At 39.7% G+C, this 27,824-nt stretch overlaps 1 protein-coding gene across 3 annotated transcripts in view; it reads right to left on the reverse strand.

Annotated features, from left to right (window-relative positions):
- Positions 1-492: 492 nt before the first annotated feature.
- SLCO5A1 (solute carrier organic anion transporter family member 5A1) overlaps positions 493-27,824 on the reverse strand; it is a 71,864-nt gene continuing 44,532 nt past the window's right edge. For 2 of the 3 annotated variants that reach the window (XM_040691366.2, XM_015282904.4), the window contains 5 exons: positions 25,686-25,884; positions 14,894-15,053; positions 11,456-11,697; positions 10,461-10,525; positions 493-9,178 (listed from right to left, as the gene is read on the reverse strand). In XM_040691366.2, the coding sequence (XP_040547300.1) occupies positions 8,733-9,178; positions 10,461-10,525; positions 11,456-11,697; positions 14,894-15,053; positions 25,686-25,884 (1,112 nt within the window). In that variant the 3' untranslated portion in view covers positions 493-8,732. Of the gene's footprint in view, positions 9,179-9,209; positions 9,737-10,460; positions 10,526-11,455; positions 11,698-14,893; positions 15,054-25,685; positions 25,885-27,824 lie in introns of those variants that run through there. The other variant, XM_040691377.2, reaches the window with a different exon arrangement.

A 27,824-nucleotide genomic window follows, 5' to 3' on the forward strand; every position in this document is an offset into this window, starting at 1 on the left:
GGAAACCCACCCTGTCTCAGCCAATTCTGCCTTCTGGGAGCTCCCTGTGCCATAGCCCTACACTACAAACCACATGGAAATGGCTTGGTGTGGACTAAATCGGAGCCATGGAGTGAAATAAGCACTGCACAGCACAGACATCAGGAGCCCTGTCCTTGGGTTCATGCCCCAGCCCTTTATTGAGCAGCGTGGATGCACACAGAGTTGTATCCTATGTATTTTTCCAACTCTGCCAATATCAACTTTGAACAAATTTATTTTTCTTAGCATAAATCAGTATAAATCAGATTTATCACTAGAGGAGATGATGAAATTTTGCAGTTTATTTCTACACAATCGATACCTCGCTGTGATTCACTGCTCGCAGAATTCATTGGAAAGATTTGGTTTTGTCTGACTGAGCACTAAAAAATGGAATACTGATCACACACTGATCCAGGGAACTTTTTTGGCTTTTTTCTTTTTCTTTTTCTCATCAGAAATAAAACACACTTTATATGCTACTTTTTATTTTCCAATATCAAGTATTCAAGAGTTTGTTTTGTAAACACATGTTTACAACAGATGCCGACAATAGATTTCATGAAACAATGTGTTACACAGCTTTAAAATTATTCTAGCCTCTGCTGAGAAATAAATATCAATTAAAAATCCCTAAAGTATGCAAAAAAATGCATAAACCAATTAGTCTCTTTTTACCACAGCACAGCACCCACACACTCATACAGTCAGACATACTCTACAAATGTCCTTAATACTCTACACGTTTGCTTAATAATGAGTTGGTTTTTTTAAAACAGAACAGTTACAGGCAGTGTGCCCACTCCACGCTCCTACCACGCTACCCAGATTATTTTCTTGCTGTTTAAATCATTTGGCAGGGGTAAGCACCGCAGCCAAGGGCAAAACTCCCATTTGCTCAAGTGGGGAACAGAGCAGGTCTGTTAGGAGGAAAGCCTTCACCGACACATGGATCACAGTGACTCCACATTCATTTTTGTTGTTCTTTATACAGAAACAGTTTTGAAGTATTTTGTCCAACTTTTTGCACTGACATCTCCCTTCATGTTTTCAAATGTACCTTTGTTAAAGAGGTAAAATTTCTGAGGCGTACCACATCATGCCATGTAGGATACACATGCCTCCTCTCAGTGAGCAGTCCAAGTACAATAACATAAAAGAATTATCTTTCAGTTCCAAATAGAAAGGCAAAATGCTGTCTTAAAGAGTCAAATACCAAAAATCTCAGTGGTAAATCCTAGCTTTCTTGAAAGTTGGCCAGATTTGGCTTTTTCCATTGCTGGAGCTAGAACTCGTTCCTGTTCTACCCCCCTCTTTCTGATATTTCATGAAAGAACATTAATATCTCAGATCTGAGTCCTCGATTTAATTCAAACTCTTATTAATGTTGCTTGGTTAAGGGGTGCCATCGCTTCCTGTCACTCCTATAGAATTTATTTTCAGTCTCTGCTTAAGCAAAGCCACCAAAGAAAGTAACATTCTACAGAAGGATGAATAAATCCTACAGGAGATTTGCATGGTCTATATAACTTCTACTTTAGCCGCTAGTGCTGGGCCAAATCCTATACTCCCTCCTGAAAGGACAGAAGAACTAGACAGGAATTGGCTCACTAGGAACTATGAATGCAGACTTTGCTGGAGAAGCTCCAGACTTTAAGAACAAAAACACATGCTGTTGTATCATTGGCATGCCTTGAACATGTCATTGAAGTCATAGTGAATACACCATAGTAGCTGTTCAGTAGCTATTAGCACCATAATGTTGTTTAGCCTTTTGACCAAAGATTACTCTTGAGCCAAACAATACCTTGAATGCTTTTTGTAGCCCTTCATGAATTCCACAGCTTTTCAGCTATTCTATATCATGAATAAAATTCTGTTACAGGATAACATTATGACAGCTAACTTGAAATAGAAAACATAAGGAAATGGAGATGAGTAAAATGGAACGTGAACAAATAAGCATTTATTCTATTTTATAAAAATCAAAAACAAGCAAAGTTTGGAGCTGTGAAGACTGCTTCAAAAGTAATGCCTCCTACTTTATAATACTGATTTCAGAGGCTGATGGTGGTGGTATGGCAGCAGAAGTCAAACCTTGCCACCAATATTTCTTTACACAGTGTTGCTGTGTGACAGATGGCAGCAGAGGGGCAGTCTGACACAACGGTGTTTGACATGGAAATACGTATGGTGCAATAGTGTGAAATTTTATTCATGTGGAAAAGATGGCACCCACTGACACTGATAGATGCTTACTGAACATTTATGGAGACCAAACAGTGGATCAGAGCACAGTGAAGTGGTGGGTGGTACACTGCAGCCTTGCTGCCCACAGCAGTGGTTGTCTCCGCTAGCGCAGATTATTACGAGCACGGCATGAAGGCTCTTGCTCATCGCTGATGAAATCGCATAGCCAACAGCAGTGACTGTTGAAAATAGTCTTTTACACTTTGTATCTGTTGTAATCTCCATGGAAACAAATAGGAGGCATGACTTTTAGAGCGGCCTATGTACTTGGAACTTGCAGAGCTAGACCTGTGTTTGAAAGGCCAGATTAAGTCAAAGGAGCTTATCTGAAGGATAGGATGCACATGAACTTTTGCTAAAAACTAGTTATTAACTACATGTGGGTATGGATATTGGATATGGATCTTGTTAGCTGTCATCCTTAATTTATGTTACACACTCTGTGGAAAGGATAGGGAAAATCTCCTTCCTGAGGACCAGGTACATTTTCAAAGCTTTGGCCATGTAAGAGCATGTATTCGTGTAATAGTATGTATTCATAACAAAATAAGGAAGAAGAATCATGTGAACTCTGGGCATAACCAGTCCCAATGCTGAAGGCTCCCCATTTCAACTCAGTGAAAACGCTTACATTTACCTTTTTTTCAATTATTAGACTAAAAAAAAAAAAAAGGAAAAAAGAAACGTTATATAACAAAAAGATAAATAAAAACCCTAATTCTATACCAAATAATTAATCTAGCATCATGACGTCAACTGTCCATCTTCTAAACACTCTAAAGGATAAAAATATCTCAAAACTCAAGTCCATCATGTGAAGAACCTGAAATGTATTGCCACAGGTTTAATCTACAACCAGCAAGCACTGTTCAAAGCTCTGCCAATTCACACTGATGTAATTCTGTTTCTAGGTGTTTTAAACCCCTGGAAAGCAGTCACAGCTGGATGGCTTCAGCTGTGGGAACACAGATAGTGCAGCATGACATTTCTTATGCTGTTATAAAAGAGAGATTATTGAGAAAAAAAAAGACAAACTTGTTAAGGGAATATTTTGTCTTTGATCTACGAAAACAGTAGTACTAACAAGTGACCAGAATATAAAAGCTAAACAAGCACTTTATGTCACTTAGTTCTCCTGTACTTGCTAATGCATCAGCTTGTTAATGTCCAACATAAGGGACGGGCCCAGTTCTTCAGCCTCATTATCAGACTGTTGAGGGTAAGAATCTCACTCCAAAATAGCAATAAGACACTTTGGACCTATTTATCATCAGTTTTACATCAATATAACAACATGAAGAGCAGTGGTATTATACACACAGAAAGAGTAGTAAGGCAGCAAAAATTCAGGCAATTTGGGAAGAACCTGCAAGAATAGTACAGAAGGTGCTGACCCCTCTCCCCAGTCATGCTCACTGGAGTTCCATACAGCAGTGAGGTTCAAATGTGTTATTCAAACCTCTAGGTCCAAATCCTGTGGAAGGGCACAGTCCAAACCTACAGCATTACAAGTGATTTCATTGGCTTTAAGCTCAGAAATATGCCCTTATTTATTCTGTATCCACACAAAATACCTAAATTTTCAGCCAAAAATTTGTAAAATACATGAATGGTGTGCTTTATGAATTAAATATATATATTTGAGCAACTCCCCGAAATATTTTGAATATGGAAGCAACCATTATCTGAGATGATCAGGCACCCACCATCTCTGGCTGGATGAGGTGACGTTGGATACCGTCACCCAGGGTGATGAGATGACTCTCGTTCTGGAGCTAGACAACTACTGCCTGCCATATACACGCTTGGAATGCCCTCTGCTTCTCTAAGCAGAATAGTAATGTCCCTCACTATGCAATCACACCTTCCCCCAGAATTAAGAATTCTAGTAAAGAATTCTAGTAAAAATTTTACAGTTTGTAATGCTAAGTAAGTGTTGCTACATGGAACTGTCTTTTATTAAAAAAAAAAAAAAAAAGCATTCGTCCATTGCGAGATATAGAAGTAGCCACATGTGAATGCCATGGGGAAGTACTTGACTGCCATTCTGTGCTCTTCTGGTGATGATCATTGAATCCATGGGTAAAAAACATCTCAGCATGGAAATTACTCCTTGTGTAAAGGAACTTCTTTCTGAATGCACATGGGATTCAGTCCAGTGCCTATGTACATGCATTATTTTTAAGTCCATCACTTAAGTATATAAATTTAGACATGTATTTAAGTGTTCTGCTGGATCAGAGCCATAATGAATGGTTATGCTATGAATTTATGAGCTATATTTTTTAAAAAAGCAAACATATTTTTGAAAACACTACACTCAAGTGTGTTCGATTAATTTAAGGGCTTTCAAACTTACATTTCTAACACCTGTGAGGAGATTTGTACCCTTACTTCACTTAATTGCATGTTCTGAAGAATAGCAAATTATTACATGCGTTTTTTAAGATACAGTGACTAGACAAAGAATCAAAAGCTTCCAATTAAACTGCATGCGAATGTTCAACTTATTTTTTTGTAGCTGCTTACACTGTATATAAATATATAAAAGGCCACCAGTTCCAAATTATACCATATTATGTTCAGTATGCTTATGAGAATAGGACTAAAAGAATGCAGGGCTTTGCCAGTATTGGAAATACAGAGCATCACTCACCAGTTATTCCAGCCATGACTATATCCACTGGAATCTATATGAACCACTCAATATGAACAGAGTGGCTCATAAGCCATGCTCATATGCACCTGAGGCTGTCATTACTCCTTTTCTGAAGTCTTCCCCATTTTGAGGAAACAGAGAGAAATGAGAGGTCTTAGATATGAAATGATGATCTGTTCAGTCATGTCTATGCACTGGGACTACTTCTCTCATGTCACTCATTCTGAACCAGGAATAACTTGTGCAGGAGGACACTAATTATAAGCTGTCCTTATGATATCATGGCTCTCTGGGGACTTGCAGTTAAACCCTAGGTGTCATTGCTCCCTACTCTCCCTGGCTGGTTAAGCTGTAGGTAGAAGACTTCGGTATTCTACCAATAGCACTGTGTGGATGAGCAGGAGGGCAGGACTCCTGCTTTACGTGTTCTTGTGTTTGCTGCTAACCAAACTGAAGTGTTTGCAGGGAGAGTGGAGGATGGCAGAACTTACAACAACTTAACCTGAAATGACTTTGGAATTTTACATTTTATGGTCAGATGGTTTCCTGACAGGAATGATCACCCCTAATGGCTAATTGGTAAACCTTTTCCTTTGTGAATCAGTTTAGCACCATGCATTGACAGTGACTAAGATCACTGCATATGTCTTCTCTGGCAACTCTGCTTCCTTCTGCAGTGGTAGCCTCGGAAAATAGTGCTTGCTCAGCAGATTTCAGTCCATATTTCTGTCACTTGATAAGGCTGGAATTGACTTCTCTGGTGAGTTACTGTTTTTACCCTGGGTGCCTTTATTGGCTTAGTTTAGACTGCTATAGCTTACTCATAACAAAGTCTCCTTCAGGAATAAATCAAAAGTTGGCCACAGGCTGTGTTTTCTTTCCCTCAGAGGATGTTGATTTAATTAAATGATTTGGTAGAAATACGTTGACAAAATTATCTAGATTAAAAACTACTACCGAATATTTATGTTGTTTTTGTGAAGTATATAATTTTGAAATGAAAATTAAAAAGCTACAAGAAGATATGCAAACACAGCTTTTTCAGTATTTCTGAAATGAATATCTTTCCTTCTATGTTCCAGTTTCTCAGACATTAAAAAATGCTTTTAGAAGCTGAGGTGTCAGGATTTCCTAAAAAACAGAAATCCTCAATTCTGACAAGCTCTGAATTCCCTTGTGCTCAGCTCAGAAGCTGCAGCAGCTGCAGATGTGTCACGTACATCACTCTCATTCTTTGTGATCAGTATTAGCTCCTGACAATCCTACCAGCCTAAGCTGCTCTCACTCCATATTTGTATGGAAAAGACGTGCACACAAGGCATGAAATAGAGTAGATCAGGACATATGATTCATCTCCAGCCTCTTTATCATATCATTTATGATTCCCTAAATGCTCTGTTTCTGAGGTATTTGAAGATTGTCTCTTTTCACCTCATCCCACACATATTAAAATGGATGAGTGATTAAAGTGGATGGGTAATGGGCTGCAATTACACTTTGTCCTACTACTTTGCCTCAAATTTTGTCATGACATGAATTTCTCGATGCAAGAAGCACTCAAGACTGTAGGACGAGGAGACATTTCTATCATCTATTCTGATCTCCTATGTCAAAAAATAAATTGTACCCAGTACCTCTGAGACAAGGAAATGTATTCCTTGGGATGAGAAGTATAGAAGCTAAAATCCCAGGTGGCACAAACTGACTGCAGATATATCATGCCCAGTAGCTGCACAAGACAAAAAAAATTCTAAGGCTTGAATCCAAAAAGCTACTAGTATGTACAGAAAAGCAGAAGGTGATTATAACAATATTCCTCTATGCTGTATTTTGCAGCCACAGAGAATGAAATTAATAACAAGTCACATAAATGGACTGAGACATTCTGAAATAAGCAGTCAACATTTCTAGCAGGAGAACCAAGCCAGTGGGTAAAGCCACATGCTGGTCAAGGAGAGACAGGAGATGATGGAAGGCAATTGGCAAAGGAGAAGCATATCCAGATGCCAGACAGTATTCCCTTTAATTTCAAGGGAAGGAGGACTTGGTTCCATATATGTTTAGTCATCTTACAAACTGTAAATTAAAAATTAAGCTAGAAAGAAAATCCTTCTTATAATCCCAAAGTTCTGCTTTCTCCTATTTGATTTCATGCAGGCTATGCACATAGCAAAATCCAAGTCTGCCTATCATTGAGTTCTTCTAAAGCTTCTAATTTCCTAAACTATTAAGGCTTTCCCTGCAGGGCAAAATACAGCTTTGATTTCCCGGTGTCCACTTGAAATCATTCCCTGCCCTTTGAGACATCATTAGTACATCGTAAGAAGGGCACTATGAAGTCTCCAGAGCAATATAGTAAATGCTAAGAGCAGGGGAGAAAACACACCATAGTAATTTGGAATAAGTAAAGGCCACGCCACATCTCATAGGTCCCTGCTTGAAGACAATTTATATTCTTAGCTCTTTCCTGAATGGGTGGAGGAGAGCCAACTCACCCTTTGTTCTCACAGAAAGCTTTAAATGAAGCTGAGGAAGGCTGGTCACATGTGGGACAAACCATACACCTACAGCTTCCAGGGTGGTTCCAGCAGCCTGCCCCAAGGTAGACAACAGGAGTGGCAGAGCTGGGGCAGAAGCACCAGGGAGAAGCACCGCAGCGATGCCAGAAGCTGGGAAGAAGGCCTCATGCTGGGCATAGGGGCAGCCCACATGCTCACAGTCCACTTGAAGGTTTCTCTGCAAGGTCTTGTGGAGAGATGTGCCACCCTGGCCCCAAACAGCCAGTAAGAAACAAAACAAGGCCATTAGCTCTCCCCTGAGGTTTCCTCACCAAAGCTGAACTCGACTGGCATGCACTTCTGAAGCACAGCCAAGAACTTCCTATAAGTCATAGCTGGTTATTTTCTTTTTCAGGGAAAAAAATGGATCTGGTTCTAATAAGGGCCACTCAGGTGGCCTATATTGTTACAGAAGTACTTCTGGCATGGTATGTGTACATGGTTCCTACACCTTAATGTTATCACAGATTAATACTTAAGTGCTTTTTTTACACCAAGCATTTTAAGCTCCTAGCCTGTGTACTTTGTGAAGAATGACTGCTTATCAAATGAAAATTACTGCACATTTTGACAGGACAAAGATACTGTGTCTCAATATTTGCAAACATCACCTGATGCATAACTTCTGTATGGCTTAACATGTTATTAACAGTACTTTAAATGTTATGTTCTTTTTTTATTTTAACATGTATGTCTGAAAATAGCCCCTTTCAAATTGAGTCGCAGTAATGTCTTTAAAAGCAAGCTTTAAACATAATTTGCTGCACGTACAATTATCTGAGTAAGTTGCATAGTTTAAACAAGTTTAGTTGTGCTTTGTAGCAGAACTCACAGTAATTACTCATCTCTTAAAAATATGATTTGCAGATGTGAAAGATGATACATTTAAGCATTTTTGTGACATCTAGACATTAACGATATGAGTTTCTGTCACTCTTCCACTGACTGCTGTTCATAGTACCTCACCCTTACATTGATATTAGGTAGAGCATGGACATTTCATGGACACATTTGAAATAATTACAAACACAATTTTTAAAACTCCATTGTCAGGAAGGGAGAACTAAGAACTTGGGTTGGTTTGAGGTATCCAGCCCTCAGGAACATACTATGGTTGTTTGCATTAAGCTTTGTTGGTTTTATCATGTTACATTTAGATTAAAAAGAGAAGGCACAGGTGTTTTACAAGGCGCCATAATTAAGTCAACCAACAAAACTAAACATTACATTACCAAGCCAGGGGTCTATATCTCAGCAGTGACTTCTTCCAATGCATTTTCATTTGAGGAATTTATTGCTTCTGAAAAGGGGCCAGGGTATGTCTGTGCTATGCAGTTCATTCCCTGTGCCATACCAATGTCTCCTCGAGAACTGAAGGTAGGGCAGGATCTAGTCCGTGCATAGTTTTGTTGGAGTCCAGCTTGGCCAACCATCTCACTCACAGTGTTCACCGGTGAAGCCCTCCATCTCTGTCTCTGTAGTTGCTCTTCTTTACACTTAATGGAGTACCAGGCCAGAAAAATAAAAAAGAATCCCACAAACTTGAGAGCAGCAGCCAACCCAAAGTAGACAAAACGAAATGAGGTGACGTCGTATTCCCAACAAGATCCTTGTACACCACAATCCTGTTGCCAAAGCATGCATGTGGTATCAATAACAGCCCCAAAATAAATTGGAGTGGGAATGTAAGCTGAAATAAAAATAGCAACAGAATTAATACGTGTTAGCAGATAGAGGAAGACTTCCAAAGAAACTATATATGTAAGTCAAACAGGTGGAGGTGAAGAAGTTCCGAGATTTCTACCCCTCTATTCTTCCCACCACCAGTACATATCCCACTTAAGGAACACCACATAAGTGACAGTGTTAAAGAAAAGACAGTGCAGCAACACCTTGGAATAGCTACTGTTCCACTCTATAGAGCCCAGCCAGCCCTTCATATACTATATGTCCCCTCAGAGAAACTCCAGTTCTCTCAGAAAATAAAATCAGCAGGAAAAAAAAAAATGAGTTGTTATCTCCACAGCATTACTTGTTGAACATCCACTACCCATAAGCTGGGAAAGAACAGAGATTGCTGACTTAGATTAAGGAGAAAAAGCCACAAAAAATTGCAAAATGTTTCTCTTACCAAAGAAGGATGGAAGTGATAAGACCACTAGAGTTTCAATCTCTCTTTTGAAGATATCTTCCTCAGAAACAGAATTTAACATCTAAAACTGCCAGACCCTTAAATGCTCTGTTTTCCCTGAAAATAGGACACCTTTAAGATGAGTCAGAAAGGGCCTTCCTCAAAGAAAACTCTTGCCTTACTGACCACATGCAGCCACATGTGCTTTTCCTCTTGTTCTCACTTAGAATAGTCATTGCTTGCTCTATTCACATTTGGTAGTAGCTGAACACCAGGACCAGTTGGGATTTTAGGAGTTCAAGAGGATGAGCACTGGCACTTCATCTTCTTTTCCAAGTAACTCCTGTTTCTGTCCTTGAATACGCAATATTATTTGCAGAAGAGGAGAAGGACTGAAGACAGACACAATTCTGCTATAGACAATATTTAGAAGACTGAGGTTGTTCTTACTGTGACATCTAAGTGGATCAGGAAACTACCAATTGTTGTCAGAAGAAAATACGAGTTTGTCAAAAAGGGAATCATGTCAGGATGGGGTGGCTATTTTGACAAATGGTTTTTCTGGTAGGGTTTTTAAATTAAATTTGAAACTGTTACAATACCTCTTTCTGGGACAAAAATATCATTCCAGAAAGTCAATAATAAAAATAAATATTTTAAATACATTCTCAGTTACAACATTTTCAGAAGCTAGTAATTTTCGGTTCCTAACACAATTAGTCAGGCCATCAGTGGCATATTGATGGAATTTTAGTGCTTTGATGTTACATTTAAGCCGAACATCACAAACTTTTTGGAAACTCTATGGTTTCTGTGAAAGCTTAGTAGCTACACGACTTACCAAGAGTTCGTAATAGAACAAACTGCATTCCTAGTGCAAAGGGCCGTTCCCCATCCTCCACAGACCTAGCAGACAAAAAGAAAAATCCTTTAAAAAATAGTCAATAGCAGATAGGCATTGTGGACTGTTCTGACTTTACATCCTGGCTTTTTTTCTGAGCTATAATAAATCTTTGTCTACATCCAAACAGCCTATCTAAACATTCTTCCATTTCAATATAAGCAATATGAGATTCCTTCCAATAGTTTCAAAGAAAAAATGTCAAGCTTTCCAAGGACTGTATGCAGAGCAGCAATATTTCACAGTGCCACAACAAACAATCCCAGTAAATCACAGATTTTATTCAGATTTTACAAACTATTTTTTAAATCTTAACCGAGGTATCTGAAATTCAGATAGGCAGCTTGTAGTGACACTGGAGTATAAGATAAAGAACAAGCAGAAAAACTGCAGTCAGATGGTCAAGCTTTTCAAGCCAAGCACTCAGCCAGAAACTGAAAAATCAGAGAAATAACTTGGGCCACAAATCTTGGACCAATGTGCTGTGCACAACACATGGTTTGGGATCGTTGGCATCACTGTTCCATGGACAAAGGGGAGGGAGGCATTCTCTTCTTTAATGAATATTACAAAATTCTGCTGAATATTTCCCTTATGTATCTCACGGGAATGAAGCTCTCTGCAGTATTAATGTTCACTGGTTGCAGTTTACCTTTCCATAATTACAGTACAGTGACAATGTGTTATTATTATTCTCACTGTGCAAGTGGAAAAGTCAGAGAAGGAATACAGTCCGAGGTATCCAAAGGACAGTGAAATATCAAGGTGGTATGTTTTTATTTGTTCTCTCTCTATATGGTCTAGAAATTGTTGGACATTTCTTGTTTCCCAAAGTGCATTATCATGTGAATATTCTAAATTCTTCTGACACAGACACTGGTGACAGCAGGCAGCACAGCAAAAATATGTACATGAGCCGATATCATAGTTCCTACCTGAGTGTCACTATGATTGCTGACGGCTGGGCGCACGCTGTTATAAGGGTCACTATGAAGAGAAATATCAGGAACGGGATAAGTGTGTTGCAGGTTCGATCGCACTTCCCAGAAACAGCATAGCCGTTCTCATTCAGGTAGGTTTTGACGATGACCAGCCGGAGCTGGCTGCGCTGGCCCACTGTCGGTGGGGTGATAACCTGGCGGCTTTGGACACAGGCACATTCTGTGTAATTTCTTACCTGGGGAGAGGGGAAAAGGGAAACAGGGAACATTTTCACATGAAAACTTGCGTCAGAAAGACATGGTATGTCCTATGTAACCTTCTCAGCAGCCATCAAATACTGCTTCCCAAACAGGATTTGTTTGCCTCCAGCATCATGACCCCAGCTACAGTCAAGATTACCACTCCAAGTGGTTTCAAACATCCCATAATAGATCTGCTTTCCCATTGCTCACGACTTCCACCAGTTAGGCGAGCATTTATTAAAGTAAGAGTTTTTGAGAATTTTGCAGAAACAATTCAAATCACTTCTGACAAGGATGCTGGAGAAAAACATTAATTCTAGTATGTTATCAAAACTGTGAGGAAACAGCCTTTAAGCAGTACTGACAATGCCATATTATGGAATTTGGCAGGCTGTTCGCTGTCATCTTCAGGAGGTATCTTCTGCTGTCTCTGTGGTAATCTATCCAGACTTGGCTACAGAGAAGAAAGCTGTGTTTCACACGTGGAACCCAGAAACTTTCAGCTGAGTGTGGAGGGTGGGTATGGATGAGATGTGGACAAGAGCAAAAACAGAGGATAAGGTGAACAGAGAGAATTAAACAGTGAGACTGGAGGACATGAGGGATTCTTGAATGGACAAAAGTTGAAACTAGCATGAAGAGACTGTGTAGTAAACTGGCATTTCAGAGGCAAAGGGTACTGTGATCTGAGCCATATGAGGAAAAGCTAGGTCAGAAATAGGCTCCCATTACATCTATTCTACTAGAGTTTTCTAATGGTTGTGTGGTCAGTGAGAATAGTCCAGTGTTAGGGAAGCAGATCAGGGCACATGTAATATTAGAGGCTTTGATTTTTATGTTCACACTCATAAATGTAGGACCACATATGCACAAAATCTACATTACAAGACCATCATAATATTGCAAATTTAAGCACTCAGACATCAGGAAATAACCAAATTAGGGTTGCCTGTCAACTTTAATTTATACTCCTTTTCGCAGTTGCGTTATGGCATTGCCTTATGTTTTTTTTTCCATGGGATGTAGCTGGACATCCTAATGAAAATTTATCCAGTATTTTTCTCCACATTTTCAAAATATGAACCCAAATATTTTTCTCCTCACACTAATTGTACTCTACTACAGAGTGGCTCATATTTCATATGGATTTTTTTTAATCAAACTCATCGTTATAGCTTAACATTTTCAAAAAGGTGTAATTTATCTTCAAAACAGCAGAGATGACGCACTAATGGTGTTATCTCTATTTTGCAGCTAAGTAACTGAAACAGATCAAAAGTTTCAGAAAGGCGAGTGGCAAATTTAAGGCAACCAAGATCCCTTTTTTTTTTTCAGAATATTTTTCCTTATATACAACTTAGTATTTCCTAAACACAACTTCTTCTGCCTTCAGATAAAGATTAAGGCACTCAGTGCTTCTGCAGATGACACTTCTGGTTACCACTCATGTTGATCATCCAGAATACAAAGAATAAAAAATTAATGACCAACTGGGATAAGTTTGGTCTAAGTGACTTGCCCAGTATCGCTTAGGAATGGAAGCAATAACAGAATCCAGCTTCTTAAGTTCTTAGTTTCAAGGTAGCTCTCCACTGTCTAAAATCACAAGTATTTGTTTTCTTCCTACAGTCCTCATCTTAATCTCCTTGTTGCTTCCAAATAGGCCTCCTACAGGAAACAGTCTTCTTTAGTACACAATCTTGGCTTGTCACCAGAGAAACCAAGTTTGTGCACTGAGACAGAGATCTTATGCAACAGAAATTCTGGAGTATACATAAACCAGTTCTGAACTCCACATGGGGATCCTTTTGCCTAATTCCAATTTTTAAGTGGCTAATTTTGAAAGCATTATATTTTATAAGCTTAAATCCCAGTGTTACAGCTTAGCAACATTTTGTGTGCTCTAGAGTGACATAAGCTTGTAGCCATTGTTTCTAAAAGTATCCTACATAAAACATTATTTTATCAAGAAATGTATTTTCCTACCCATTCTACTCTCCACTGTCTACCTTCAGGCCATGAATGATCTTTTCTTAAACCATAGGAGAGAATAGTGTGTTTCAAAATCTGTTTTAAAGAGTACAAACTACCAACGTACTTCCCTATAAAATGAATTATTAGTGTCAGTTAGGTATCAGTTAGCAAAGATTACACAACTGGGCCAAAGGAACTTTCTATTACAAACTAGGAAGACATTCAAAATAAAAATAAAAACAAAATAAAATTAAAATCAAAACAAAAAAAACCCACTGTTCTAACCCACAACTTCTAAGTTGAATCTACACAGGAACCTGCATTTATGGAACACTGGAACAGGGAAGCACTGGAACCACCACCCTCCTGTTCACAGGGTGGCTCAGAACTGCAAATCAGCAGACTGACACATTATAAATAAGCTTTCTGGAATGTACAATTAAGTCCTTAGAAAATGAGTGTTTACATTACTTCCTGTCTTTCTCAATGATTCTTTTTTTTATTAAAAAAGAAAGGACAGTTCTGTAATAGAAAAATTCAAGAGTTTGTCTTCTGTATTAAATGAGCATATAAATACCACTCTTTTGCTTGGAGGGTCAAATTGTACCTCTCAGTCCAGGATACTGCAAGATTCCCATGGTATAACTTTACCAGCACGATGCCTCTCTCCAGCCCAGCGTAACTGGAAGACTGGGCTCTAACGGGTAATGTATATCCAAGAGAGGAAGTGGATTATTAACATCCTTTAGTTTCTGGTTACATGAGTTACATGAGATAATCATATACCACGAAGGGGTCTAGAGAGGAACATGATGATGGCGAAGCTGCTTTACAAGAGCAGAATAAATAGGCAGTCTTTCTTTACCAACACAAACAAAAGACCTATCAATGCACTGGTGCAGATGGTACAATCACTTATGTGAGACAAGCCCAGCACAAACACCAGTGGCTTTCAACAGGCCATGATAAAACTTACAAAGGAGTTTAAAACATTTTCCAATTACCTGAAGATTTAAGTTCTTCCTCCCATTCAAAGAGGAAACAACAACAACAACAACAACAAAATACCCAACTACTATTAAAAATAACATTGACAAACTTGTGAAAAGACTGCATGCTTCAAGGAGAGATGTTCACTCTAGAAACAGCAGTCTTCAATCTGCTCCAGTCCTGAGGGGCCACTCATGTTTGTAGGTGGGTGGGTGAAGGACTTACCCCTGTGCTATGGTTTCCACCATTGATGCAGCCAGCTAGGCAAGGATTAAAATACGTTATTCCATCTGATCCACAAACAGGCTCATATTCATGAATTTTACATCCACAGTTCACGTTACAGCTCCCAGTGAGATTCCTGTGGGCCATGGCAAGAGTGGGACTGAAGAAAGGAAAAAGAACATGCTAGTAGAGCAAGCGCAGGTATCCTGCTGTTCAGAAGAGAAAACATCCTAATCATTAACACTTACACTTGACAATTACAGAAAGACTGCATTAACCCTTGGTCATATGCTTGATTTGAACGACATAGATGAAAGCCCTAGGTATCTCTGCCAACAACAGAAAAAACAATATAAAAGTAATTCCAAAGTTTAAATCTTATACATTACTATGTGGGTAAGAGTTATATTTTATTCTACTTATTTTTCCTTTTAAGAGTTAAGAGATTTTATACAAGAACTGTAAGCTGCAGCAATTTGCTGTTGATTAGTAGCAAAGAGCCCAGTGATGAGATGTGAGCATTAAGTGAACTAATAGCCATCTCTTCCCACATACCAACAATTGCTCCAGAAAGGTAATGCTTGTATTACTAATTTGTACTCTTGAAAAATACAACAATCTCCCTGATCTTCTACATTTGGAAGATCGCCATGCTATTACTAAACCTCTTGAAAACAACCACTACGCCATCTCCCTTGGATTTTCCCCAAGATACTGCCCAAGTCCAACTTTCTAAGTCCTCTCACAAAGACTTTGGCTGTAAGCTCAGAACCAGTTCCAATGTGCAGCTCATACATGGAATGGAGAGTTTGTGAAAGAAATTATCCCACTGATAAAGCTGGCCCTGCTTTACCAGCGCTACCACAGCAGCTCAATCCAGAAGTGGCAAAGACAGTAATAGCAGAGTCCATATCCATAAGATCACAGATTCATCATCATCATCAGATGTTAAAAAGCACACTGGTCAAATGCTGCTCTTTGCTACTTGTATAAAGAAATCTGCTTACAACTGACGGTCAGATGGCACCAACAGAGGTTTTGATTCCGGTTCATGAAGTGGGATGGTGACCAACTCCTCCACCTGCTGCCTGGTCCACCACATCATTCCAGCCCTGCCAGAACAACTCTCAAGTCACTCTCAAACTGCCAGCTCTGGGAATAACTACTGGGAGAGTGACCCAGCTGCTCCCTGTCCTGAAGCAATGACCATGGTGGCAGAGAACTTTTAATGCTTCTGGGTATGGGAGTACAAAGCAAAGGAGGATAAAGTCTTCTACAGTGAGAATGGTGAGGTACTGGGACAGGTTACCCAGTGGTGTGGTGGATGCCCCATTCTTGGAGACATTCAAGGTTAGGCTGGACAGGGTTCTGAGCAACCTGATGTAGCTATAGGTGTCCCTGTTCATTGCAGGGGAGTTGGATTAGATGGCCTTTAAAGGTTCCTGCCAATTCTAAGGATTCTGTGGTTCTGTGACAAAAAACATTAGCAGGCATATCAACCTCACAGAAAGAGAATAATAAAACACCTACATAAATTCATATACAGATTCTGGTCACTTACTAAGAAAGTTTTAAAAAATAATGAAAGATAAAATGGATACTCATTTGTTTCTTCATAAATTAAAAACAGACTGGAACAATCAGACTCAGTGTAAATTGAGCTCATATATGATTTCCAGTGTGCTGGATGCAAGGTGTCCAGTTTGCCTTACCTAGAACCTCCTTGTTCATTAGGTGATGATCAAACTGTATTCTTCTGATGGAGTCTTTTAGTTCATAAACCCAGTATATTTCTCCCATTAACACTAAACTTTTGCATCCACAACATCTAACAGCAAGACCTGTTCTGCAGCCTACAGTCTGCTACAGGAGCTGTTGCTTGTTTTGAATTTGACTGTTTGAGCTTTGCCCCTACATCTGCTATTTTGCTTGTAAACTGAAAATATGAAAGTTCCTGGAAAAATATAAACTTCAGGGTTCTTTTGGCCAATGTAAAAACATTTACAAACTCCAGTGATATTTCGTAATTGCAACTAAATCAATCGCATTTAACATTAACTCTTGCATGACAAATGAGTGTACTCATTGGAAGGTTTCTGAAGGTATTGGCACAAAATTTTACCTTTTATTCATGCTATATTACTGAATATGCTAGACCAAAAAGGAAACAATTGATCAACTTAGATATATAATACAGACACACCTTGAAATGTAAGTCATTTTTTGCGGTCATTATGCATTCAAAATATAACAGGCATTAATTTTTAAATAGCCTGTGTTATATTTATACCTATTTTTACTACACTTAGCATGCTTTCTGTCTTGTTTCAGGTTGCTAAATTAATTCAGTAAGTGGAAAAGCAAGCGTCTGCGGTGTGATTTATTGCTGACTCAATTTTCTGCATCTCATTTGGAATTTCATTTGGTTTTAAAATACTGCTAGCAACATGAAGGCATTAAGCCAGTGGAAAAGTTACCTGAATGATCTTAGTCATACCAATCTATTTGTAAGTGACAACCTTGGCTGAGCCTGGCGACTCCAGTTCCCATTTCCTTAATATCTTTCTGCTTAATGAAATCAAGATTCTAGAATTCTGCACCCACACTCTGTCTTCACCAAACAAGGTTATTCTAAACAAACAAGAACTAAAAAGCAGCTGATGTTGATGTTTTCAACTACAGCTTCTCCAGTTACTGAGGAAAACCACAATTTTATTATGTTTTTGAGAACTGCAATCTATAGTTTTCTGTGATGCTTAAATAGCATTTTCCTCTGCATTAGCGTAAGTCTTGTAAGTCTACAAAACTGAAACTCTTCTAAAGACCGAAAGTCAGTTTGAAACTTTATAGTAGTTTGTAACATCTGAACCTAAGTGTTTTTTGTCCATCCAGGTGCTGAAACCAGAGGGGCAGTTTCTCTATGGAATGAAGACAGTTGGCACTTCTGAAGATCTCCAACAATTCAAAACACAGAAGTGAGGGAACATGACTGCTCTGCAAGGGAAGGTGAACTCGGAGTGACAGCAAGACCTGATCAGAAAGACTCAAAAGAAAGGCAGGGCAGGCCCTCACCCCCAGTTTTCTTCAGAACAACTCTTCCCAGTGACAGACCCCGAACTCCTTAACATAAATGACCAAGCTCCTAGAAGCAAGGGAAAGAGCCCCATACCCTGACACTTCATAGGAAGATCTCTCCTGAAGTGGAGGAGGAAGCTTACTTCTCTTTACTGGCTATGGAAGCACCTGAGCTGGGAACACTGAGAGGCCACTGCTGTTTCAAGCCAGCTCCAATGTGTTCACTAAACAGATCAGTAGGTATCCGGAGGATGTTAGCACCTCCTCAGCCACACAAGAGTTGAACACTCCATGTGTCACTTTCTACCAGCATTCAGTCCCTCTGGCCTTCATCCACAGCTTCTGGATCCTCTCCCAGGAGGATGGCTCTGCACAGCCCTACAAAACAAGGCTTCCCTCCCTCCTCTTCCTGCCTGTTAATCTTTTTTTTATTTTTTTGCCCCCAAGACAGAAGCTAGAAGTGTCCTCTATTACAGCATTTATCCAAAAGTCTACTGGGAAGATATGAAAAGCTGGTTTTCCATGAATACTGAGATCATCTCTGTAAGGTTGAACATGATAGAGAGGCTACAGGAGTGAATACTGAAGGCTTTTCCCAGACATTAGAATATATTAATGAAGATCTTCGACTTCAGGAGAAGAACGTGCCCTTCATCTTCTTACATCAGTGGTAATGGGAGCTGCAGGCACCACCCTACCCTCTCCTGTGTTCTGAGCACAGTCCAACCTAAAAGACCTAAACTTCTGTCAAAAATGGCAGTGTGGCCCTTTTAAACACAAACTAGGTACCGAGCTCCATTAGGGCACAGGTATTAGCATATGTGCTGTAAGCAAAACTCTTGCCCTGGGAATTATGTTGGTATGCACAACATCCACACCAGGCACTGCAGCGCAATACTGGATTAACTGTGCTGCCCTGTTTGCCCTGTTGTTGGTACTGCTCAATGATGCCACAGAGAGGCCACTGCTGTTTCAAGCCAGTTCCAATGTCTTCTCTAAACAGATCAGTAGGTATCCGGAGGATGTTAGCACCTCCTCAGCCACACAGGAGTTGAAAAGGAATCTGAACTGGTTTTGTGGCTGCTGTTTTCTCACCTTAGTTTTGTAATACTCAGCTACAACAGCTGCAAAGGCAAACAGCTGCCATCAGACTTACTGTTTCCCAGCAACCTCATGGACAATAAGGGATGTTCCTCTGCCCCCATCTTCCATACCCGAATAGATCAGAGACTTGGCTCGGGAACAACTCCACACATAATGCTTGTTATCCATGTTATTTGTCACCTCACCTCCCATCATCAGTGATGCTAAACGGTACGACAGCTGATTAGTGACTTCCACCTGACTCATTTCTAATGTATTTAAACACTATTTGCTTTTGCTGAATATGCTTGTCTTTCCAGCTGTGCACTTTTGCAGCTGATCTAATGTTGCTAAGTAGCTTTTAAATATTTATTGACTGTCTACTGATTACACAAATCAGGTCCACAAATTTAGCTCTTGGAGCTATTTTGCACTTTGTGGTCTAGTTGGATGTTAACCAAAGCCTTTCTGAGTGTTTTCTTCCTTGTGCCATAAACAAACAAGGTACAGTTTTAGAAACATGTTGCAGCTTGAGCAGGAAATTAAATATCCAGGGCTGATACTGGCTCTGTTGCCTTCTCAGCTATCAGCTGAAACTTGTCTCATTATATCATGCTGCATTTCAGAAAGCAATATGCAGCAACATGTCGTACACCACCAGGCAGATTCTTCCAGTAATTTCCCAACAGAAATTTTTGTCTGGTGGAAAACATCCAAATCACCAAAACATTTCTCATGAACATACTGACTTTAGCAGCGATGTGACAATATTTTATCACAGAAACATGAGAGGCAGTGTTTTTGGAGTTTGACAAGCTCCTTGGCAGCCTGCTGAGCTGGATGTCCCAGATGCCTAAATATTTGGGGTAAGCAGGGCTTCCCAACCTGAGCAGGAAACCCTCACAATGGCACCCTGGCTTCCAACACCTGGACAGGACTGAGGGCATCTCAGGCTGTCAGGAAAGGCACAGCTCGGGTTCCCTTCTCCAGCCTTTCCCACTCTATGAAATGCATTCTTCTGACCTCTTATCCCTCCTCATTAAAGCTGTCTTAGCAGTAGATGGCTTTTGGGCTGCTTCCCAGTGGCTCTGCTTACATAGTCTACTCGCTTGAACTGTGTTGCTGAACATCAGTATGACACACAGGTTAGGAAATCAGCTTAAAAATAAAGGTGAATGAAATCAGGCATGCAAGAAATTAGAAGCATGAACCCGGAAACTGAACTGAGAGTGCTGTGAAAATTTAATCTTAGGGACTTCTTTACTTTGCCAGAAAGAAGCTTTAAGTTTACAGATACGCAAAGCAAATATGTTCAAGTTAATAACAAGTTACTGCAAGCTGCATCTCCCCAGCTTTCATCACCTCTTGTACAAATAGATTGCAGTATGGTTTATTTTGTTTGCCTTTTTTTTTTCGTTGTTGTTTACAACAAATGCCTTGTACAAAAAGAGATTTTTTTAATTCTCTCAAGAATATGTAATAGAAAAAAAAAAAACCAGCCATTAGCTGTTTCCAAAAGCTCATTATTAGACATTTTTAGGAGTCCCTCTTTTCATCTTTATTACCTTCTGTCTTCATCCATTGTTCATTCCTCTTTTAATGATGGGAAACTAATGAAGGACTATAGATGCTGAGGACTTGAAATATCTACTGACAAATATGCATGTAACCCCATTTCCATCACGTATCACCTGCTATATAGCAGCACACATTATAACAGATCTCTGTGAACACCCTTCCCACTAGTAGAAGCACATATTTTTACATCAGTAAGCTGAACCAGCATCTTCTGACACTAGGAGGCTACCTACTTTCACCAAAGGAAAACAGAGCTCTGAATTGCTCACAGATTTACCTGCACTGGTCAGAAAAAGCAGGTCCTTAACTAAATTGAAGCAGAGCTATTAAGTCCTGCTCATGGGCTGGGCCATAAAAAGAAGCAGCTTGCTTTCAGTGCAACCATTGCAATAGATACATGGGATGTATGAGAAACACGTGCCCCACTTGTGTCAGTGGCACAGATGTTGTCAACCCGCAGTGCTGCTTCATCTGAGCTGCCAGAGGCACCTGTCGTGGAAAGGCAACTGTGCATACACACACAGAGACCAGCTCCAAAAGACACATTTCCTGAACTTTTCTTCCAATTACAAGCAATGACTCTGCTCCTTTCATTTAACTACAAGCTTGCTAAACATGCATACTGGGATAAAACTCAATTTTTGCATGTTCCCTTCTCAGGGAGACTCTTCTGTGTCTCCATGACTCAGTGCTGGTAAAGATAATGAAGAGAAGACCTTCCTTAGATGAGGCTGATGAAAAAAAAAAAAGAGTAACTCTTGTTCCTAACATTGTCTAAATTCTGTTCTCCTCTACAACTATTGCTTTGTGGAAGGCTTGTGGCTTAGGAATAAAGCAAGAAAAGGGAAAGAATAAGGCAGGACATACTGTCTGGAATCTTTAGAGCTGTGACCTGTTATTTCAGACATCCAGACTTGTACTGAGACCCCACTACGCTGGCAGTCTATGTACAGATGTTGAAAAAAGGTGGGCCATCATCCATGAGGCTACAATCTAAGTGAAATGAAGATAAACAAAAACAATGCCTGACTATCTTTTAGTAACATCTAAACAGAGAACTACGTTGAACTTGCTTTTATTAATATTAATTGGACTTCTGTAGTAACCAACATTACCGTACACTAAGGAAATACAAACAAAAGGAGAAAATCCCTCACCACACAATTTCTCTAACCTTAAAATTGAGCTATATGATCAAAAAGGGTTAACTCGATGGCAATGTTTTTGGTTTGGCATTGAAGCTTTAAGGCTTAGGACATTCTGGATGGCAGAGATCTGCAGCTCCTTGTTGGCAAGCAGCTGGAATTGCAGCAATGAAGCAAATTTTGTGTAGCTGTCAAACAAGGGACCCTCTCACTGCGTTAGTTGGATTCCTTCTTTGTTGTCATTGTTCTGATCCAATTAGTCACTGACTCTAAATTAAGAGATTTGATAGGTCTGAAAGAGATACAAGGGTAACAGAAACACAAACTGAGGGTGCAAGGGGAAGAATTTCTCTTTTTACTTACATTAAGTGCCTCAGTAACTCAATTACATGCTTTAATTAAACTTTAATTATACCAAAACAACAGAAAGCAATCAGAAGGGGCCTGTTTTGATTCATTAAATGACAGAAATATGAGAGATGGAACTGAAATAATCCAGGAATCTGTCATTATGAGTAAACTCCCTGGGAGTTTTTTTCAGTTACTTGATATCACAAAACATGGAAAGGACAAGTCTACAAACCACCAAAGCAGTTGTCCTCTGCTATTTCCCCTTTATTCAGCACTGGTGAGACCACACCTAGAGTGCTGGGTCTAGGTCTGGGCTCCACAGCACAGGAGAGACCTGGATGTACTGGAGAGATTCCAGTGAACGGCCATGAAGGTGATGAAGGGACTGGAGCACCTCTCCAGTGAGGAGAGTCTAGGAGAGCTGGGGTTGTTCACTCCAGAGAAGGAAAGACTCACTGGGGATAACAATGTATAAAGTACCCAAATGGAGGGTGAAAAGAGGACGGTGCCCAAGTCCTTTCAGGGGTGCCCAATGCCAGGACAAGAGGCCATAGGCACAAACTGGAGCATGGGACGCTCCATCCAAACATCAGGAAGCACTTCTGTGCTGTGCAAGTAGAGACCATTCACTGATTTAGGACTTCCCATTCAGATGTTTATTATGATGCAAGAGAAGGGATGCCAGACAGGAGAGCTTGGCACAAGGCTCGTTATATCAAATATCAAACATGCCTTCAGAGACAAAGCTGAGGAACTGAACCACAGATTCTGAAATGCTGAAATGTATAAAGCAGAGGTGTCCTTGACCTTCCTGATAACAGAACTGCTGATGACACACCAACAACGGAAAAACTGCTTGCATTCAACATAAAACAGCAGAGAATTCTTGCAAATGTATTCTAATCTGTGTGCACCTCCAGGGTCCCTGAGCTGGTACAGTAAGAAAAACACTGAGTTATGAAACATTCTGAATTACGACATATCACTGCCTGCATCTCTGAGTACTGATTTGCACATATTTCTATGTTAACTAAAACCCAGCTTATCTATCTCTTCTATACTGGCTTGTCTCAGTTCATCAAAGGAAAAGAACTACTTTTTAAAATGTAAGACAAGAGGAAAGTAGAACTAAACATACTAGTCCAAAGAAGACTACATGATATGCCTATACTGTATGGTATGTCTATACTGCCCAATGCAGCTGAGATCCTCAGGCTGCCGCCAGAGCAGGTAGCCCAGACATCAGACCTGGCACAGCCATGGTAAGGCAGAGCATCATACAAGACAATTTATCCTGAACCAAACAGCTGTAGTGTTTCCTATGTCTCATCCAGGCATGCTGAACTGGCTTCGATGTCTGTACACTGAACAGCACTGGAACTAGAATATAAAGTATGTGTTTTATTAAATCTCAAATTGAAAGCATGTTTTTTGTTACATAAACAATTACATTCTTTGAAGTTTGAGTAGAAGACTTTCTTACTAAGTAAGTGATACGAAGCTATCAAATGATTGACCAAGAGGAATAAGTGAAAGTTTACCCCATCACATTTACAAGGTGAATTTATGATTAGTACTGCTTCTTTATTACCATTTTTAACCCCTATTTGTTTCTGCACTAAAAAACTTATACAGGGCTGAGGCTTCTGACTCCTGAACTCTACTTTATCACATACTGGCAGTTCTCAGTTTCTGATGACATTAGTCTAAGCACACTAATTTTTATACTGATTTCAAAGACCTGATACACATCAGTACTTTACAATAATCTGCAATTACTGTGTCTCATCTTTTGTACCAGTAAGAAGAATTAGATGAAGGTGGTCAAGAACTAACATGATTGTACTTGCAGAACAGCTGTGGACAGACTTCTGTTTCAATTCATGTATTTACTATAAATATTATTTATCACAAAAACGAATTAGATACACCTACAGTTCTAATTTGAGTGTTCACATAACAATAGTTTTGCCTGATTTGATTTAGAAATAGATTAAAACTAAATAACCTTTTCACAGGCAGAAAACTGCAGCCTTTTCATCAATCAGAGAGTGACATTCTCATGTGTCACAGTTCAGTTAATAGTAACAAAAAAATTCAGAGAATCACAAAACGGTTTGGGTTGAAAGGGACCTTAAAGACTATATAGTTAACAACCCCTTCCTGCAGGCAAGGCTGCCATCCAACCAGGCCTTGAATGCCTCCAGGGATGGAGCACCCCCAGCTTCTTTGGGCTAACTGTTCCAGTGTCTCACCACCCTCTGAGTAAAAAATTCCTCCTAACATCTAATCTAAATCTCCTCTTTTAGTTTAAAATAATTCCCCCTTGTTCTGTCACTATCTCCCTGTGCAAAAAGTTGGTCCCTCTCCTGTCTATAAGCTCCCTTTAAGTACTAGAAGGCCACAATGAAGTCTCCCCAGAGCATTCTCTTCTCCAGACTGAACAAGCCCAGCTCCCTCAGCCTTCCTTCATAGGTGAGGCTCTTTAGCCCTCTTATATTTGCTTCCTCTGGACCTGTTTCATTAGCTCCACATCTTTGTTGTGCTGGTGCCCCAGACCTGGACACAGTACTCCAAATGGGGCATCAGGAGCGCAGAGTAGAGGGGGGACAATAAAATTTACATTTTATTTCTTAATAATTTTCCTTTCTTCATCTACTCCCACAGGCTGTCAATAAACACTACCAGAAGATGGACAATCAAGGTGTTCTAACCTCCTTCTATCCCCATTTTCTCCTTCAGTCCATTATGCTCAGAGCAGGATTCATCACCCATGCTACTCCACTCCACAGTTAGCCCTTTAGCATTAAGCTTTCACTGTAGGTATTAAGAAAACAAATGAGCGTACAAGCTTTCCATCAGCTCACGGCTTTCTATTGCTCCTTGCCCTACGATTATGATTTGACAGCAACTTAGTAACACACAGCAACAGGAAATGCAAAATATTCCTTGTGTAAACTGTCCTATTTTCTCCTTTCCTTGCTTCCCATTCTTCTTTGTTTTTCATTTGGTTTGCTCACTCACATCCCTCACTCCTGCTTTTTCCTGACAGCCTTTTTTAAAGGGTATGATCTGGTCAGTGTCCCTGGCAAGCAATGAACGGTGTACAACTTGTAAGGGGTTCAGAAGCAATGCACACCACTAACATCAATGGCATATGCCCAAGCAAGGACTGAAGACCTAAGATACTATGATGGTGATATTAAACAAACCTATTCAGAAATAAACATTACAATCCTTTTAGTATTTTCACAATTTTTATAAATAGAAAGCATTCTGAAACACTAAATTCTGAGCAATCCATACAGTATACCAGTGTTTTCCGTTGAAAATTGTTGAAGCCCATTCTAACATATTTTCCCATCCATCAGAAAGGTGAGTTATTGCATAGGCTTCATTACAAACCAGATGTAAAAAAGAAGGGCCACATAGTATGTGTTTGTACAATAATACCATGTTCCAATTTGATTACGCAGCTTCTTCAGAACATCAGCCATCAGCATTTTTTACATTTCTTCACCAGGCTTACTGGAAAACTCTAGTGATTCAAAGGTACTTACCCAGTCGTATAAGGTATATTTATTCCCCCTAGATTAATGCTTTCACATCCAACAATGAAGAGAGTTGAAAAGCACAGCAAAGACACACCACTGCAGATCATGGCCAGCTTTGCAGACTCTCTTGCACCAAGTTTCAGTTTTTTGATAATGTAGCCGCCTAGGACAATACCAACACCAGCACTTGGAACAATTATCACACCTGCCAGGAAGAAATTTGAATGACATTAAAACAGGACCTACAGAAATAGAATATAACATAAATATTGGTTTAATTCCCTAACTAGAGGAATACAAATGCTGCACTAAGATCTCCATTGTCTGATTCTCCGCTAGCTAGCAAACTGCGTCAGACTTTTCTGGAGTGTTGTCCAAGAATTAATAAAAGCTTCCTTATGATATTACCAGCAGGCAAAGCACTATAAGAGAACTATTGTATTTACAAGCAGAAACATTGCTTTGTATTTATTTCAGCATGCAGATAAGGGATACACACTGCTCCTAGTTACTAAAAATGTGAAGAAATCCAAATTTGGACACTCATCTTCCTTTTCCTATTCTCATGTCCAGCAAAGCATAGGTGTTAACCTAAGGCAGAATCCCTGAAGCCTGCCCACCTGGCAGCCAGCACATGCATGAAGCTGGCTGAGAGTTGTGGTAACTTGGCTCAAATGGAACAGCGCCTTCCTGCATCAGTAGCTCCATTCATTTCAGCGCAACCACTCAGTGTGTCAACCGATCAAACATGAATGAAGAAATTAAGATCCTAGAATCAAACACTGCAAGTTTAAGCCACAAAATACATGTCCATTAAATTTCTGTCATTGCTGCTGCTGCTGCTTTATGGTGGCGGTCTGGCAGTACGTCACAGGGCTGTCCTTACTTCCCAGGGCCTGAGGTGCTGTTAAGTCAGAGAATTTCTTTCAAGCTTCTCCTTGGCTTTGCTTCTCAGTAACACAAGAGAAATAAGGCCTTTGTTCATAAAGATGTATTCTATATAAATACAGAATTTGAATAAATTTCAGCAGCATCATCTAAGGAGACAGAGCTAAATTTATAATACAAATTCTTAAAGAATTTGTCTTGTATCTAAAGAAACCTGTACAACTCTTACTTCAAAATATTTTTAATAATATTGCAAAGCATTCTCATTCTCTGCTAATTTGTCTAAAGGTGAAGGAGACATTGCATTTACCAAAATGTTGAGACTGAGAAAGTAAAAATAAGAGGTAAAAATAGTTGCCACGTTAATTATACTTCCATCACCAATGGCATTATAAAGTAAAATGTCATTTCATGAGGAAGATTCTTAATGACCACAGAACCACAGAAAAACAGCCTTTCTCAAAAGAGCAGAATTTAAATTTCTAAGTCCTTCGAGGAGAATTAAATTATTTTCACAAAGTTCAAAGCTGTAACCTCTCTTGAGTTTCAATGACTGAAAGGGAAAGAAATGCCAATCCTTTTGGTCGCTCTGAAAACCTTCTCTTTAGATGGAAATGGGAACTCAGCCATGTACGCCTGCCATGCATGCCCTGCTGTAAGAAGCATGTACCAGAGATGCCCATGTACCCACCAAACATAGACTGGGATCACCTGTGATGCCTTCTAAAACACCTGAGTCAGATGAATCAAATTCCATGGACCAAATCTTTGGCTACACCAGTTACATGAACTAAGGCCAGACACAGGCTTATTGAATATAATTATCTTATTTTTCCTTCCACCTTACATAGCTTTGAGTTTTTAACATCTTTTGGACCAGAATTTATATTTTCTTTCTTATTCTCTTGAATGTACTGGAAAAGCCTCTCACTGGAACCAACACCATGTGCATCTAGCATCTTGTCAAAACTGAGTATGTAGGTATTTTGTGAGGAATTAATTTAGTGGGTCCTCCATTATGAGATATGCTGCACTTCTGTTCACGGCCATCCTCTGCCAGACCATGAAGAACAGAACATAAAAAAGAGGAGATGAGCATGAACAAACTGCCCACTTAGGCTGCCTCTCATTCAGGAGGGCAAAAACATAAAGGCAAACCTATAAAAGGGACATAGAAAGACAAATTCCTCCATGCGAACTGGCACAGGAGATGGAAAAACCTTTCTCTCTAGGAGAAACCTGAAGGGCAGGAGCAGA

Source organism: Gallus gallus, chromosome 2 (assembly GCF_016699485.2).
Source record: "Gallus gallus isolate bGalGal1 chromosome 2, bGalGal1.mat.broiler.GRCg7b, whole genome shotgun sequence".
Lineage (NCBI taxonomy): Eukaryota > Metazoa > Chordata > Aves > Galliformes > Phasianidae > Gallus > Gallus gallus.